The sequence below is a fragment of the Amphibalanus amphitrite genome, unplaced genomic scaffold (genome assembly GCF_019059575.1).
Source record: "Amphibalanus amphitrite isolate SeventyFive unplaced genomic scaffold, NRLGWU_Aamphi_draft 001031F_arrow, whole genome shotgun sequence".
NCBI classification, from domain to species: Eukaryota; Metazoa; Arthropoda; class Thecostraca; order Balanomorpha; family Balanidae; genus Amphibalanus; species Amphibalanus amphitrite.
The window spans coordinates 30970-48686 of record NW_024882525.1 but is presented as its reverse complement, the minus strand read 5'-3'; the positions used below and the strand labels follow the sequence as shown (position 1 = coordinate 48686).

The window sequence follows — 17717 nt, the reverse complement described above, 5'->3', positions numbered from 1 at the left end:
GCGAGTCTCACCCGCACCCAGACTGCGGGTCTCACCAGACCGCCTGCGGGTCTCCCCAAACTGCCTGCGGGTCTCACCAGACTGCCTGCGGGTCTCACCAGACTGCCTGTGGGTCTCACCAGACTGCGCATCTCACCAGACTGCGGATCTCACCAGACTGCCTGCGGGTCGGCGCCGGTCATGGCCGCCAGCGTGGCGTTGCCGGCCGCAGCCAGGTAGTCCGGGTCGGACGAGGGCGGCGTCATCTCGTTGAACGAGTCGCAGTTGTAGACGTGTTCGGTGCCGTTAAACTCCCTCTCCAGCTGCGGAATATCACACAGAACAGCGGTCACGTGCCTGTGTGCTGTATCGCTTCTTCACACAGTTCGAGATGGCAGAGATAAAACGACAATACACACACCAAAGCTTTGTGAGATGACGCACTGCTATTCTACACGCCACTTGTGTTTGGTTCCTAGTGATGAATAACTAGTAACTATATATGCATTATAATATAACCTTTTGAAACTGATTTTCCACTTCTATTCTGCACCGGAAAGCAAACAAGACTAGAACTTCATTCAATATGACTAAAGACTAAAATAAAGACTAATATTATTTGAACAGGCGAAGTGCAGCACTATCGTACGAAAAATCATTCAACATTTTCTTTGCATGAAACAATATCAGTCGCTCTCGTCGCATCATTTATTATTGTTTTGCGTTACGTTAACCGCTTTTAGTGTGAAAAGCCACTGTGTCCTGTGCTCCGTGGTCACCTTACGTACCTATACGTTATGATTACACGCCAGTCATAATGTGGTTATTTAATTTCGTTACCTCCTGAATGGTGAGCTGGCCGATCTTCTGATACAAAGGGGAGTTCGGCTGCAGGAAGGATGTGCACGAATAGGTGGAGTTCATGTGCCCCCAACAGCGGAGGTGCGAAACGGGAGCCTTGGGAAACACCCTGCAACATTGCCACTTACCGTTACTCGTGGTGGCACAAGCACTAAGCACTGTAGAGACGGCAAGAGTGCAACTAGGCGACGGAAGTGCCACCAGGGACAACATAGACCAGTCGACAGGAACGAAAAGCCCGATCACCAGATGTGGCATAGACAACTTCACCAGGACAACGAAGAACCGTCACCAGGGACAACATATAGATCAGTCATCAGAAATGAGAGAACGAGGACAAGCTGGGGAAGCGGCAGCAACAACTTCACATCTCACTCAAAGCAGAGACTAGACAATCTCCACTAAACACATGGGTAACAAACGCTGATGTACGTGCACTAGATGTTATGAGAAGCGGAGACTGAATCTCACCTCGGCTACAAAGAGATTTCCTATCTGTTCATACATGGGGTCCACAGGATTCAGGAACAGAGTGGAAGAGTAGGTTTCGTTGAAATCGTTCCACGGTTCCAGCTGGGTGATATTACTGTCCGGGAACACCCTGAAAATAACATCAATCCGCCGTTTGTATCTCGTAATCACCGGGAGGAAGTTTGGAAGAACAAAATGTTTACGTAAGATTTTGTACAAAATCGTACTTCTTAATGATACACTTCCAGTCACTTCCATCACAGAAAACAAGATTATATGCATTATGATGCAAAATTATAAGCACCGCTTCGAAAGTCATGCATTCAGCTAAGCGTTGTGTATAATTTCTGCCACACAAAATTAATAGACCACACTGCGATGGTTTTTTTTCGATTTCCCGTGCGTCATTTTCCTGATATTGATTCACTTTGGGGCGATCAATTGAATTTAAAGTTTGGTAACCGGAAGTGCAAATAACACGGTAAGCGTACCGGATGTTGATTGGTCGACAAACAATCTTCCATACCCACTGGTCACGGTCCTACCTCAACACGAATGCTCGTAGTCTAGCTATGTTGCAGTGCCTAATGTTAACCCTCGCCCGCACATGCCATTTTCCCATCCTAGAACGCACATGGGGGGGGGGTGGTTGCCACCCCCCCGCGCCATTTCGTTCCTGTTGGAGATAGAGCTTAGCAGTAGAACCAAAAAGATTCTTTGGGAAGAGACGAATCCAATGATACCCAGTTTTACCTTCTCAGGTCAGTCATTGACCTTCCAGGTCAGGTCAAACTAAAAAATGTTGTTGTTTTGGGTCACCGTTGGATATCAAGTGTGCTGCTTATCAAATACCGATGACGATGCTGTTTTCTGGTGCCAAGCCAGCTAGAACCTCTTTGTCACACTACCCGACCAGAATTTTGCTGCTGAGGTCATTTCAGGTCAAGTTAGGTCAAGGTCAATTATATGTGTTTGTATGTCTGTGTGTGTCTGTGTGTATACTGATGTGTGCACCGATTGTTTTTGGGTCCATATTACATGAAATCATGATCTGAGAAGCTTTTACCAAAAATGCAGTCAAACAACTTCAAAAAAAGTAAATTCAGCTTGCCTAAAACGCAATTATCTTAGGTGACCTAGGTTGACCTTGACCCTGACCTTGACCCCTGTACATCGTCGAACAACATGTTCCATGATAGGTAGGAGGTAAGACTGGCAAAAAAGGCCGAAATCAGGGTGTCAAAAGCTCATAAGGCCCATGGCAAACGCAAGATGTTGAGAATTGGCCATTTGGGTCATGACATGACCTGAAAAACAAGGTCATATCTCCGAAACCAAAAATCACAGAAACTTGAAATTTTCAGAGGACAACAAGAAAGGATAGAGGAGCAGCTATACGAAAAATCAGCCTTCTAGCTCTAAAAATGTTGAGTGCAGAGCAGAAAGACTCTCTGGGGGGGGGGGGGTGGCAACCCCCCCCATGTGCGGGCGAGGGTTAATGTTTAAGACAATCCATGTGCCTGTTTCCTACATTATTTGTTAGTCCGGATGCCCGAAAGTCCATTTTGCATGTGTCAAAATATATCAAACTCAGTTAACCCGCGCGGGGCTGGGGGGGGGGTAAATTTTACCCCCCCTCGCGAATTTTTGCGATATGTCAAAAACGGCGGCGCGCAGCGCCGCCAAACTTTCAGTACCTTTTCTTACATCAATTTGACACCTTCCCTGAAAATTTGAGCGAAATCCGTCGGAAATTTTTTTAGAAACTGACGTTTTAGTGACGTCATGTTCGCCATTTTCGCCTCAAAAACGGCAAAAGTTCAAACGCCGCTAACATCTTCATTTTTAAAGGAATCAAGACGTAACAAAAAAGGTTATACGTAATTTTACTTTGTCTATCAAATGGCTATCTCGGTTTTTTGAAAATTTTGGATTTTGGCCTAAATTTTTTCAAAAAACTGATTTTTTTGGGAAAATCATTATAAAATCCAAAATTTTGAGTCTATCGAAAAAACCGGAATATATGTCAGAGAAGTGGTCTATGTGCAAATACATACCAAATTTTAGAAGAATCGGTTCAAAAATGTGGGAGTTATTCAAAATTTTATGACGTCACGACACACAAATTTTTTGAAAAATGACTTTTTTGGAAGTTCTAGACCTCGTACGGAAACAAAAATAGCACCATTCGATTCGCCGTGAAAAACTGCATCAGATAGACACCTTTTCAGGCCTTAACAACCAACTTCAAAATTTGACCTCACTTGACCTGACCTTGACCTGACCTCGACCTGAAATTCATCCAGAGGTGGTCCATATCACTTATTGAGTGTGCCTATTGAATTCTATGAGTAAAATGACCCATAAAACATGTGTCGCACATGCCCTTTTCTATATTTTGTTTTTTGGTGACCTGACCTGACCTGACCTGACCTTGACCTTGACCTCTGAATGATATTGTATGCAACTAATATTATCTTGGTAGCCTAAGAACACGTTTTGGGCGATCAGTCTCAGTCCATGACTCCATTCTTCGGCAACTACGGTGCAAGGCCGATACTGTAGAAACTTGCAATTTGTACCCTTGACCTGACCTTGACCTTGACCTCAAACTTTAAATTAAGTACATGTTTTTAGTAGTTCGTGATGAGAGCTTTCGATTGGCGTTTGAATTTTCCAAATCGGACCATTAGTTCGGGAGATAACAGGGGGGGGGGTAAAATTTACCCCCCCCCCCCCAGCCCCGCGCGTTCGGCTGGAGACCCCAGCCCCGCGCGGGTTAACACCTTTACCCTCGTATTTCTCAGAGTTCCCTTCATACACAAGGTTGAGAAGCAGATGGTGGAGGCGCTGACGCCGGCCGACTTCACCTGGTGAGGTTTTGCGGGACGTGACCCTCACCTGGTGAAGTTCTGCGGGACGTGGCCCGCGAACGCCGGCAGCACAGGCGTGATGCCCAGCTGGCGCATCCGAGCGATGATCTGGTGCGCCAGGGTCAGCTGGTCCGCGTGCCACGCGTCCGAGAGGGGGCCCGCCCAGCGCTGCAGGTTGCCCATCCGGTTCCTGGAGGGGTGGCGCGGGTCAGAGCCAGGTCAGAGCCGGGTCAGAGACGGGTCAGAGCCAGGTCAGAGCCAAGTCAGCCTCACAGGTATCCTTAATCAGACCCAGGTCAGCCCAGGTCAGAGCCAGGTCACACCCAGGTGAGAGCCAGGTAAAACCCACAGGCGTCGACTCGTAGGTCACATTGTCCAGAAGTGTCACAAGACGGGCCCTGGCTCGAAGGCAAGCAATCGCCACCGTTCTGAGTCCACCATCCGGGAGTATGAGAAACCCAACACCTACGCAGGTCTCAGATTTCAGTCGCATACCAATTACAGTGTGCGGTTACATAAACCGGCCACAGGCGTTCCATTGGCAAAGCGAGGACACATGCGAAATGGGCGTTTGGGTGCATGTTTGTACGTTGGAAAGAATGAAATGTTCTTGTAACAATGCAAATCTAATATACAGCTTCGTAGCTAATTCCAATTAGAGTAATAACTTTTCCCGCGGCGGCGCTTTTTTACAACCAGATCTCATCCCAGAATGGCAGTAAAAAATCATCCGAAAATCCCCTGCAGACCTCTCCCAGTCGCGGCAGGGCTCGCTCACCATGCGAGGAAGGCGGGCCCGGTGAAGAACTGGTCCACCTCGGCGGCCTCGAGGCCGATCTGCGTGAACACCCGCCTCCAGATGACCTCCTGGCCGGTGAAGGCCAGCGCCAGGTTGACGCCGTTGAGCGCCATCCAGTCGAGTTCGCGCTGCCAGCGGCCCCAGCCCCACCACACCGAGCTGTAGCTGACGGTGCACACGTTCTGGTAGTACCGGAACCTGGGCCCGAACAGATCACAGCGCCGGTTAAAGGGAGCTGTGCTAGACACGTTCGCACACATTTAACATAAACATAAAAACGTGATGTTGAATCGGTAGTGGACTACATAGAGGATTCTTCATGGCTCCGAGTGGAAGATAAGGATATCTTTTCCAAGCGGGTTACTGAAAAACCGAGCGACGAAGGAGCGAGGTTTTTCTGTAACACGCGAGGAAAAGATATCCGATCTTCCACGAGTGAGCCATGCGGAATCCTATATCTTTCTATGTTGAGGTTTATTCTTAATTAATAAAATATTATATTTAAATGCATTCATCTACATAAAAATAGATTCAGAGTAGTATGTTCTTATTTCATAAGTTTCATCAATAAGCAACCATTAAAAATGTCGTTCGGTTATTGACCCATCGTCACATGAACTCTTGATTTTTCGCTATGAACCCTCGAGACCTTATCTTTGCATCTCAGAGGGATGCAGATATAACAAATTCTTATCTTTGCATCTCATAGGAGTGCGAGCTAGAAATATCCCTGCACTGTAGACCCAATGGCAAATAAACCTCAACTAGAAAGATAGTGCTGTTCTACACTGTTCGTGTCAGCTGCGCATCTGTATCCGTCTGTGTCACCTGCGCGAACGGCATAGCTGAGATGTAACTACGCACCATACACGCACCACGTCAGCACTAAACAATGCACCCTTTCCGGCAGATGAGCCTTGCTACAGCTACATTGGAGGAAGCTAATCCTTTGCTTTGTCACAGAAGCTCATACGCCTGTGTTCTGGGTAGATCTCAGGTAGGCGTATGTGCTCGACGCAGGGAATTTCAACGCCCTCGCAACACCGGAATCACGATACCGTATACATAGAGGTAGCTATGGCGACGATGGAACACATATACCCGAGCTGTCGTTACAAATCGCTGAGCAGGACTGCGTTACAAATCGCCGAGTCAGGTCACATCAATGCAGCTGTGGCACACACAGACATGTGAGAGGCGGTGATTGTCCTTCCCCGCTGATCGGCCTCATCTGGCCTGAAATTCGAGTACACTGACTGCAGGCTGTCGCAGCCTGAAGTAAAAAGCCTGGGTCGGAGTGAGCGACATACCGGGTCTTCATCCGGTACTTCACCGGATCACCAGACCTCCCAGACCGGCTCAGTGGCAAAATGAAAAACGCACAGCGTCAAACTCGCTCGCTGGGTTTGAGAAAGATATGATAACGCTTGTAGCCCCCTGTGACGTGTTTCGTGGTGTTCACGTTACGAATATAATTATTACATGCTTGTTACCAGATTGCATCTCAGTTCTCAATTTGGTCTGCCGTGAATCATCACGCATAAACATTGCGGGCATTAACTCGTAACGATTATATGTTGTTGTTGTTACGCATATTACACCATGATCAAAATACATTGAGTAGAGTCGATTCGAGAGCATGAACCGAGAGCGTGGACCCCAGGCCTGTGCAAGCGGGGGCATTCCACGATAGATCGTACCATTTTTTTCCAATTTGACACCCTCATCTCTCGGAATTTGACGAAAATTGGTCTCAGGGGTAATCAGGGGCTCTGAATCTACCTGTAACAATTTCAGGCTTATCAGATAAGTATTTTTTTGAGTTATAGCGTATAACATTTTTTGGATCTTGCTTTGCAGCGCTAAGTTTGGCGGGCTGTAACTCTAAGACGGATTATTCAAATGCCAAATGTTAGATAACATTGAACTTACAATGAAACAGAGATTAATATGTATTTTTGAAATTTCGAAAAATACGCTATTTTTGATATATGACATATCGAGTTTTCTTTCATTTGTATTTTTTGGACTTTGGGACCAATTTTTTTTGAATTTTTATTTCTTTAAAAAAATATTTAACTCATTGTTAAGAAGTGTGCAAAAAATTAGGAAGGTGTTCTTTCTATAAATGTATTTATTTTACGTCACAATAACGGTTTCGAATAGTGATTTTGGGAGGGGAGCTTACAAATGGCGTGGTAAAGCTGCCTAGTGACATCACGGGTTACTGAAATTTCAATTGAAGTCTTAGTCATCTGAAAAAATGAAAAGAGGGTTCATCCAACCCTCTTTCCTATAAGCGCGAGAGTGAAAAAGGCTGTTTGGTTCTGACATTGTTTTGGACGCCAATGACCATAGCTATCCGAGATAAAAGTTACAGGACGCATACATGGTGTCCTCCAGAGGTCTCACAACTTATATATCTGGGAATTTTTGAAGGTCACATGAGTCACGTGACATCACTGTTATAAGTCAATGGGGAAATATAAAATCTGTTATTTTGGCGCCGATAATGATCTAAAACTATCTCACGTACATGGTATCGTGATTTCATGCACTCCTTGCAAAGTCCAATGCTTCACTTTTGCATTGTTAACCTTGCGTTACGTCATTTATGACGTCGCTAGGGTCGTACGAGTTTTTCGTCAATAACTCCCGATCAAATTGAGCTAGAGAGTCGGGAAAGCCACCAATGGACTCGGGAAAACCTTCCGAATCGAATGATATGCCATATGATACCCTTTGCCAAGCTTCGTGACCTGAGGGGCTCTGACCTGACCTTGACCCGAGGTCAACTACTTAAGTTGACCTCACCCTAACAAAAAGTATACCATTCGACGCACCTGAGCTAGTCGAACACAATGATGCCAAAATCGCGGCTCTGCGGCCATTTTTTGCGAAGTTATTTACTAAAAACCGAACCCGTAACTTTAGTCACTTGACCTGACCTCAGACGCTACCGGTTAACCTGAGACTTTAAAATTGGGTACCAATCGCTGCGACTTGTAACGGCACACACGTTCATTTTTTCCGCGAGGCTCTACCTCTATTAGAAGCAAAACGGCGTGCTGGGGTCGTATCAACCCCTCCGAAACCCATTTTGTTTGCGGGAAAATGAGGAACTTATAGAAAGAACACCTTTCTAATTTTTTGCATGTCGATTTGCAATGACATGAAGTTTATTTTGAAAAAATATAAATGTGAAAAATTTTGGTCCCAAAAGTCATAGAGGCAAATGAAAAAAGATTAAGGTTTTTGTTCAACAGTCAAAATTTTTCTTTAGAATTTTTAAAAAGTAATATCAATTTTTGGTTCATCGCAAGCTTAGTGTTGTTTCCGGTTTGTTGGTTGCATAACCCGTTCTTGAGTTATAGGCCATCAAACTCACCGTTACAAACCGAAGTAAAAAAAATGTAATGCAATATAACTCAAAAACTTTTGATCTGAGAAGTCTAATATTTTGCCAGGCGTCTTTGGGGCTTATGATTACCCCTAGGACCGATTTTCATTAAAATCTGAGAGATGAGGGTGACGGGCCTGGTACGATCTATCGTGGAATGCCCCAGCGGCCAATCCAGGTTCCCTGTCTGTGTCGAACGGTAAGTCCCGAAGTAAATAGTAATACCGGCTCTCCTTTTCTGATGGTCCGTAGGCATGACATGCCAGGTAAGGTAAGGTAGGTGAGGTCAAATATTAGGCGGTAAAATCAAAGCGCAGACGGCAAGATCAGACAGCAGAAAACAAAATCAGATGTCAAGCGGTCAGCTCAAATGACCGAGAATGAGATCAGACGGTAGATGGTAAGATCAGATGAAGAGTAAGATCAGATCACAGACGGCAGATCAGATTATCATTTGATCATTTGACGGATATTAAGATCAGATGACGGACGGTGCGAGCAGACGGCGGGCGCCCACCTGTCGTTGGCACGGACAGTGGCGCTGAAATCCGGCAGCGGCCTGGGCAGCTCCAGCTGATCAGAGTCCCAGGACACGTGCGCCGCGCACCCGTACTTGAGGTAGTGGTGCAGGCCCCAAGAGGCGGCCACGCCCGTCGACGCCTCGATGTGCACGTGACCACTAGAGGCCCTCACCTGCACGAGGAAACAGGGAGAGGTCAGGTCAGTTCAAATTCACACAGCGTATTAGTCATACACTGGGTAGTGGAATGGTGTGCAGCGTATACGCATACGCAAAATATTTAATTTCGTGGTCAGTTCCTGCCGACGGCATCTGTCTGGGACAGAGTACACGCCGAACTTATGCTGAAGAGTGCGTATAACAACAAAACCCTCATAAGATAGTCACGTGGGCCGCCCGACAATGTCAACAGCTCTGTTCCTCCTTGAGACGTTCCGCTATCGGGCACCGGCGACCCACTATCGGTTGTTGCCGCGCCGTGCGGGATACCCGACACTCTAGTCTGCGTGTGTCTGCACTTAGGGCCTTGTCTGCACTGAGGCGCCGCCGAATGTACCGTGGAAGCGGCGGTGTCACGTCGGTATTGGGGCGCAGAAAAGTAGGCACGGTTTTCCATCCAGCCTGACAAGGAACCATAGGCCTTACCCCTTCAAAGTGGCTGTGCAAGCGTTACGATAAAACTTCCGATCTAGCATTGAATAAAAAAGTCAAAATACAGTAATACAGTACAGTAAATACAGTAGTATGCTACCCTGCTATATCCCGTGCAATGGCAGCTGAGCGCAAATATGGCTGTAAGTGGCGGGTCGAGGACGCGTTCTCACCTACGCGTCCCGCTCTCTTCGTGAACAGGTCGCGACTTCGGCCTCACCGTGAACACCGTGAACACCGTGAACAGGTCACGACACTACGACAGCCCTCACCGTGAACAAGTAGTCACGACCACCCCTCACCGTGAACAGGTCTCGACCAGCGCTGTCCAGCAGTTTGGCGCTGACGCTGAAGCTGAACTCGGCGGCCCGGTCGGGGATGAGCCGGTAGACGAGCTCGCGCACCGCGGACTCCTGCTGCTGGTCGCTGGTGGACGGCCGCAGCTGGGGGTAGGAGAAGTCCGGCTCCGCTCCGCCACCGCCGGCGGACCAGTCAGCCAGCACGGAACCCGTGTCAGACGCCAGCGCTTCTGAAAACGAGACAAGGGGATCCAGGAGACAGGAACGGACAAGGGCGGCCACCCTCCATCAGGCTCAATACGCTTTTATTGCACTGCGTGAGGGACTGAGTGACTGCGTTGAGTTCATAAAAGTGACCAACTCCTGCAGTGTGTTGGTCATTTGCGAGAAGCAATATTAAACAGATACATCATCCTGGGACTAACTATATCTCTAAGTAAATGCAAGATATAGTGAAATAGTACCGCCACGATTTTACCTGAACTAAATTTAGCTAAACATACCGTCTCAATTTAATTCGCCGGCACGAATATGTAAAGCGCTTTCCAAGGTACCTACTAGACTTATATCAGGCTTAGTTACGCATTTTCCCCTCCCCACCACTCACCGTCGGTGTTGATGTGACCAATTGGAGGGAGTCGCACCCCGATCACGAACGGAGTCATGTGCAGCCAGAGCACAGCAAGTAAAAGAAACCCGATATTTCGACTTCCGAGAACCATGGCGCAGATCTCGCTAGGCTGCGGAACAGAAGTATGAAACGCTGCTGGTAAATAAAGAACAAAAACTATTCTTTCCCTCCTATCCCATAGGCGGCGGAACGGGGAGGGCACCGGGGCACCGTGTCCCCCTTTGATTTTGGCATTTTAACATTAGCCCTATGGGCGTTGCATGGAAAGAATGGGACCAAAAGTCGGCAGTGCCCCCTTGATTGAAGGTGTTCCGCCGCTACTGTCCTATCCTATGTGAGTGATGGCTGTGTAGTAGGCTGATTGTTGACCCTCGCGGGCGCCATAGCCAGTCTGTCATCCTCGGCTGACTTAACGATGCCGTAGTTCGTGAACTATGCAAATGTTAGAAGCTGGCGCGACAAATCAAACGAAGGCCCATTGAAAGGCCTTTCTGCGTCATATCATATTCAATCTCATGCTAATAACGTGACATACAGAAGTCGTGACAAAGCAAAAGTAAAAATACGTAGCTGTGTGCATGTGTACATTTTGAGGCCAAACTCTTCGCCTACGGCTAGCTGCTCGATTCAATGAGTCGAGTGTGTATATACTATATAGTTAGGCATATTGCGATCTAATGACGCACGGTGATGGCCGAGAACTGGAGCTGTAGAATTACAGAGATGACGGCCTGCTTAGACATGAGCTATAGAAGTACAGAGGCGACATCCCGCTCAAATCTGCAGTTATATCATCGCAGAGCCGACGTTCCGCTCAGATATGAGCTACTGTAGCTACACAATGGCAGAGGTGATGTCCCGCTTAAACCTGGAGTTATAGGACTACAGAGGTGATTTTCCGTTCAGACGCAGCGCCCATCTGATACCGAGCCGGCAGTTCGAGGAACAAACTGCATCTAAAGATCCGGTTACAAAGGCAACGATCGTGGAACACACTGCACCTAAAGATCCAGTCACAAAGACAAAAACTCAGCCGCTGCATTCGCCAAAGCATTGATGTCCGGTGTGCACCTGTCAACATCAGTACCTAACTTGTTATCAGTGTTATAATTGAATGCGTCTTTGTTCTGCGTACGTCTGCGAGCTGTATGCCTACGTAGGTACGGACTGTTTTTACTATATTACGTGAGTCATTGGTGATGCAATATAGTCGCTTTATGGATTACGGAATCTGAATTGTAAATAGCTTGCTAATATAGCTTACTAATCTCTATTGTCGTGCTAAAATTGAATGAAGTATTCCATTGTTATTTTAACCCTCGCCCTGGCAGGGCATTTTTCATAACACGGGCTGGCAGGGGGGGGGGTCGATGCGACCCCCCCTCGCGATTGGCTCCTATAGCACCTAGAAACACCAAATTTGGTAGGTAGGTGGGCCCCCCGGAGTTCTCGCCCCTGTGCAAATTTGGTTGCTCTAGGTCAATATTTAGGGGGGTTTGGGGGGTATAAATGTAAAAATTTCGCTAAAAACAGGTCAAAAGTTTTTCGCTTATAACTTTTGATCTAATTAAGATAGAGCAAAAAGAAAAGCACCAGTGAACTCAGCACGTCACGGCGCGTCGAATGATATACTTTTTAGCTTGCTTAACCCTCGCCCTGGCAGGGCATTTTTCATAACACGGTCTGGCAGGGGGGGTCGATGCGACCCCCCCTCGCGATTGGCTCCTATGGCACCTAGAAACACCAAATTCGGTAGGTAGGTGGGCCCCCTGGAGTTCTCGCCCCTGTGCAAATTTGGTTGCTCTAGGTCAATATTTAGGGGGTTTTTGGGGGGTATAAATGTAAAAATTTCGCTTAAAACAGGTCAAAAAAAATTCGCTTATACCTTTTGATCTAATTAAGATAGAGAAAAAAGAAAAGCACCAGTGAACTCAGCACGTCAAGGCGCGTCGAATGATATACTTTTTAGCTTGCTTAAGTGTACTTAAAGTTTTTCTTAAATTTTAAGTAAACTTAAATTAATAAATTAAGTTAAAGTTAACCAAATTGCATCATATCGCATATCATTCGATTCGGCTGATCACCAGGAACACAATGGTACCATTTTTTAAGCTCTAGCGTCATTATGTGCCAAGTTATTGGCAACAACGTCATTTGACCTCAGTTGACCTCATTTGACCTGACCCATGGATAAGTACACCAAACAAAGAAGCACCAAGTGACCTGCTGTTGAGTACTGTGGTTTCAAAGCACAAAAGTGATAGAACGAAGCGGATATCTCCAGTATTTTCCGAATTTAGTATTTTCCCATAGGCTTAACATTACGACGTAATGACCTCTAACTGACCTCAGGTCAGTGACCTCAAAAAACCCGAACTATGTATATGTTATACAATTCGGTGAACTTAGCACATCCTGAAAGTTTGAAGGAAATCAGTGCAAAACTGTGAGTTGGACAGGTGCAAAAAGAAATTTGAAATTTGACCATGACCTTGTACCGGTTTTTCTGACCTGGTGACCTGACCTAAGGTCACCCGGACCTGAAATTTTCAGGTCATATGTAAAAAGGTTGCCCCATAGGCTGTGCCAAATTTGGCGGCGCTGCGCGCCGCCGTTTTTACGCCATCTTCGAAAAACCTTAGGGAGGTCGCATCGACCCCCCCTGCCAGGGCGAGGGTTAACAACATTTTCCCTTTCTATAGCTTTCAGAACTCTTACCACTCTCGCATCTCTCCTAAGCAAACCGTTATAAGATGACTAAGCCAATAGGCAAATGGGCGAGCATATGAAAAGCACCGCTGGTGTCTGGACGCAGCTCGGTCTATATATGGCATAAGCATGGGTTTTTAGGAGCAATTTGGGATCCTTTTTGCTCTAAACACCGGCAAACGGCGAGCCGTCAGCCGAATGCGTTCCGTGTCTGTCCGACGTCCGGCCCGCGGATGGCATCGGCAAAAATGAACCTCGATTCTGTCTGCTGTGATGTTACGCTCAGAGCTTTCAATTGCCCGTTTCCGTTTTGACTTACTTTCTGGCTAGTAAGGCATCATCACCTGCCCGTTTGTGAAAACATCAGATTAAACACAGCTTATCGCTTCGAGGGGACAGGCATACCCTGAATGCCCTTCAGATTCAAATTATTTGCAAAGAATTATACCTGCTCGAAAGTTTTTCATTATTATCATTGTTCTCTATCACTAGTTATGTAGTACCAGAGTAACAAACAGATATGAGAATCTCAAATATTAGGCACCCATGTTCGGATCTCAGAGGTCAATCAAAAAGCAAGTTTGGAACTTTCTATACGTTAATCTTAGACGTTACATCACCGACTGAAATCTCTCTCTCTCTCTCTCTCTCTCTCTCTCTCTCTCTCTCTCTCTCTCTCTCTCTCTCTCTCTCTCTCTCTCTCTCTCTCTCTCTCTCTCTCTCTCTCTCTCTCTCTCTCCTCTCTCTCTCTCTCTCTCTCTCTCTCTCTCTCTCTCTCTCTCTCTCTCTCACCCAAAGCTGATACACCCTCCTTCCTCACAATCGCACACTCGTGTTAACATTCAATCACACTTTTTGTCCCACGCTTATTTGACCTGCCACACCCGTCACCCAGCCACCATTGACATAGTTACCTACTTCTCTCACATTCACCTGGCGTCGTCCACCGTCCACCGTCCACTGTCCACCGTCCACTCACTGTCTGCCGTCCACTGTCCACCGCCCACCACCCACCGCCCACCGTCCGCCGTCCACCGTCCGCCGTTTGTTTGAGGACCTCTAAGCCACCACCGCTCGCCGAGAGGCCCCCCGCTCGACTGTTGACTGTGTATACAGAGCGGCTGAGGTCCCACCCACTGTGTTCGACGTCACTGAGACCGGCCCGGTCCCACCCACTGTGTTCGACAGCACTTAGGCAGGCCCGGCCCACTGTGTTCTCTATACTGAGGTCCGGCCGGGCAGCGAGTCAAAGGTCAACAGACCTGGGCTGTGTTTTCAGATAACACGCCTGAGTGACATAGGAGACAGGATGCTATCGGCAGTGTTGGGCGCGCACGGCACAACAACATCAACCGGAAATATCCAGAAACGGCAGGTGTAGCACACAGCAACGGTGACTATTTCTGATCTATGCGATCTCATCAAAGCTGGAGTGAATATCAAATGGGTTGGATGCCGGCGTTACTCTAGGATACGGTGCGAATGTATTTCAAAGAATTGAGGTATTTGAGGTACATACTAGTGTCACGCTCTTTACAGTTGATACCGCGGGATTAAGTCCAACAATTGGCAGTGATAGCATCGGTGCCATTCACGAGGGCGGGAGCAGAGTTGGCCTGCGCTACGCTACGTTACGCACTACGTTACGCTACGTTTGCTTTTTTGGCCAAAACTACGATACCGAATTACGATACGTTATACATTGCTACGTTACTGAATTACGGTATTTGTTAATTAACGCAGCAAATTATTTTATCGTACAACGTTATGCAATATGTCATCATCCACTACCCAGTGGAAACGGTTAGTCTCTAGTAAGCCAAATACTGCGCACAATGATCGCCGGCTTTGCAGCATCGTCGGTGCGGCGGTGCCTACGCGCTACTCGCTAGATGCGCTGGACTTCCGACAGGGAATTAATTCCCTGGGACTCCCCAGTGGGAAATCCCCGGTGTCGGTCCGGCCGGAAGAAAGACTCAGTGGTATTCATATAGCAGGCGTCTCACATCCGTGTAAACGGCCGGAGGTCTGGTGACGATTTGAGTAAACTGAAAAAAAATTATGTACCTCAGTTAATAAAAATTATGTACAGCTGACCAAGGGCGCACACAAGGGGGGGGGGGCACACGGGCCCGTGCCCCCCCATTCGAGTTGGGGGGCCCAACTCGAAGGAAGGGGCCCATTTGAGGAGCCTCTAACTAATGCTTAGACCACCGAAGACCGTGTACAACGGGCCCTCAAATGGCCTTAACCCTCGCCCGCACATGCCATTTTCCCATCCTAGAACGCACATGGGGGGGGGTCAGGGTGTCAAAAGCTCACAAGGCCCATGGCAAACGCAAGATGTTGAGAATTGGCCATTTAGGTCATGACATGACCTGAAAAACAAGGTCATATCTCCGAAACCAAAAATTACAGAAACTTGAAATTTTCAGTGGACATCAAGAAAGGATAGACGAGCAGGTATACGAAAATTTAGCCTTCTAGCTCTAAAAATGTTGAGTGCAGAGCAGAAAGACTACCTGGGGGGGGGGGGTGGCAACCACCCCCCCCCCCATGTGCGGGCGAGGGTTAAAGGGCTCTCAGATGGTCTCAAAAGGCCCTCAGATGGCCTCGAAGGGCCCTCAGTTAGCGTCATAGGGCCCTCATCTGGTGTCAAAGGGCCCTTAGATGGTGTCAAAGGGCCCTCAGATGGCCTTAAGGAGCCCTCAGATGACCTCAAAGGACTCTCAGATGACCTTAAAGGGCCCTCAGATAGCCTCAAAGGGCCCTCAGCTAACGTCAAACGGACGTCAGAAGGCCTCATAAAGGGTGTCGAAGGCCCTGAGCTGGCGTCAGAGGGCCATGCCCTTGCGTCAAATGGCTCTCGGAAGGCTCTAAAGGGTCCTTAGCTGGTGACAGAGGGCCCCGAGCTGGTGCCAGATGGCCCCCAGCTGGCGCCAAATGGCCATCAGAAGACCTCAAACGGTCCTCAGTAGGCGTCAAGCGGCCCTCAAAAAGCCTCAAGGGGCCCTCAGAAGGCCTTAAAGAGCGTCAAAGGGCCTTGAGCTAGCGTCAGAGGGCCCCCCCAGCTAATGTCAGAGGGCCCTGAGCTAGCGTCAAACTTAAAGTGCCCTTAGCTGGTGTCAGAGGGCCCCAGTTGGTGTCAGAGGGTCATCCATTGGCGTCTAATGGCCATCAGAAGGCCCAAAAACGATCCTCAGGTGGCGTCCAACGGTCCTCAGCTGACGTCAAGAGACCCTCAAAAGGCCTCAAAGGCCCCTCGACTGCTCAAAGGACCCTTAGAAAGTCTCAATGGGAACTCAAGAGACGTTAAACGGCCCTCAAAAGGCTTGGAAGGGCTCTCTGCTGATGGCAAAGGGCTCGCACCTGAGTCAATAAGAGCCTTGTCAAAAAACGGACCTGAGAAACCTTGCCGGCCCTGGTTATCTGCGGGACTCCTACACTTACCTGAGTGGCCCCCATTTACTGAGGGGCCCTGGTTATTGATGGGGTCCCTGGTTAATTAAGGGGCGCCTGGTTACCAGAGGGGCCCATGGTCACCTGATCAATTGAAAACCCCTGGTCATCTGAAACGCCCCTGATTACCTAAAGGGTCCCATCACTTGGATTCAGTGACATAGCAAGGGAGCGAGGGGGTACGTGCCCGTTCTCGGGTTTAGGGTTCCTTCGAAAACGAGGGGCCCTGCGGCGCCAGTTGGTAGCAGAGGGTTCGCGCTGGCCGCACTTCAACTCGGAAGGACACCACAGGGCTTGTGGGGGGACGTTATTGGCTCCTATGTAGCCACAATTATCTTCATAAAGGCCCAATGCCGGTTTCTGAGAGACCTCGCCGGCCGCTCATGGCCCTAAGTAGTAACGGCCAACGAGGGATTGGCTGCTATGGCTCCACATCCGTCTGTGATAGACACACGGTCCACACCAGTGTTTCTAAAGGCACCCACAACGGCAACTGCGAGGCCCCTCGCCTCACCTCCAAGGGACCCCCACCAGCGCATCTTAAGGGCCTACATCGGCGGCTCTGAGAGTCCCCACACCGACGCCTCTGAGGGCCACGTACCAGTGACTCTGAGGGCCTCTTACCAGCCTCCGAGTGTCCTTGCCAGCCTATGACGGGCCACTTTCCACTTGCAGGCCATTTTGCAGGGCCACACACATGCCAATGATGGCCCCACCAGTGTCTCTAAGCCCTAAGACCCCGCAACGGCGCCTGTGAGGACCCAACACCAGCGCATCTGACGGCCTTTCACTGGCACCTCTGAACGCGCCACACACCGGTGACTCTGAGGAGCTCGCTCGCTTCGCTCGCTCGTAAAATACCATGTAAATTAGGAATTAGTGTACATTAGGCACACTCCTCGGGCATAAATGATACTTTTGCTTGCCAATTTTCCACATTTTCTCATGCAAAGACCGTTTTAAAGAGACCCGTCTGCCAGTGAGACTGGACCCACCGTGCCTCCCTCCTCCCATCGAAAGGTCCTGGGTACATCCTTGCCTGAGCTGACCCCGGGCGCCCGGGTG

The 17717-nt window shown here is 48.4% G+C and overlaps 1 protein-coding gene across 9 annotated transcripts in view; it reads right to left on the bottom strand.

Annotated features, from left to right (window-relative positions):
* Nucleotides 1-14420, bottom strand: part of LOC122369391 (alpha-N-acetylglucosaminidase-like) — a 39152-nt gene extending 24732 nt beyond the window's left edge. For 2 of the 9 annotated variants that reach the window (XM_043344104.1, XM_043344113.1), the window contains exons 1-8: nucleotides 14112-14291; nucleotides 10461-10593; nucleotides 9857-10080; nucleotides 8901-9076; nucleotides 4963-5181; nucleotides 4213-4374; nucleotides 1312-1441; nucleotides 154-302 (exon numbers count right to left, since the gene is read on the bottom strand). In XM_043344104.1, the coding sequence (XP_043200039.1) occupies nucleotides 154-302; nucleotides 1312-1441; nucleotides 4213-4374; nucleotides 4963-5181; nucleotides 8901-9076; nucleotides 9857-10080; nucleotides 10461-10575 (1175 nt within the window). In that variant the 5' untranslated portion in view covers nucleotides 10576-10593; nucleotides 14112-14291. Of the gene's footprint in view, nucleotides 1-153; nucleotides 303-819; nucleotides 950-1311; nucleotides 1442-4212; nucleotides 4375-4962; nucleotides 5182-8900; nucleotides 9077-9856; nucleotides 10084-10460; nucleotides 10594-14107 lie in introns of all 9 variants that reach the window. The other 7 variants (XM_043344112.1, XM_043344109.1, XM_043344107.1 and 4 more) reach the window with 7 other exon arrangements.
* Between the last annotated feature and the right edge of the window lie 3297 nt (nucleotides 14421-17717).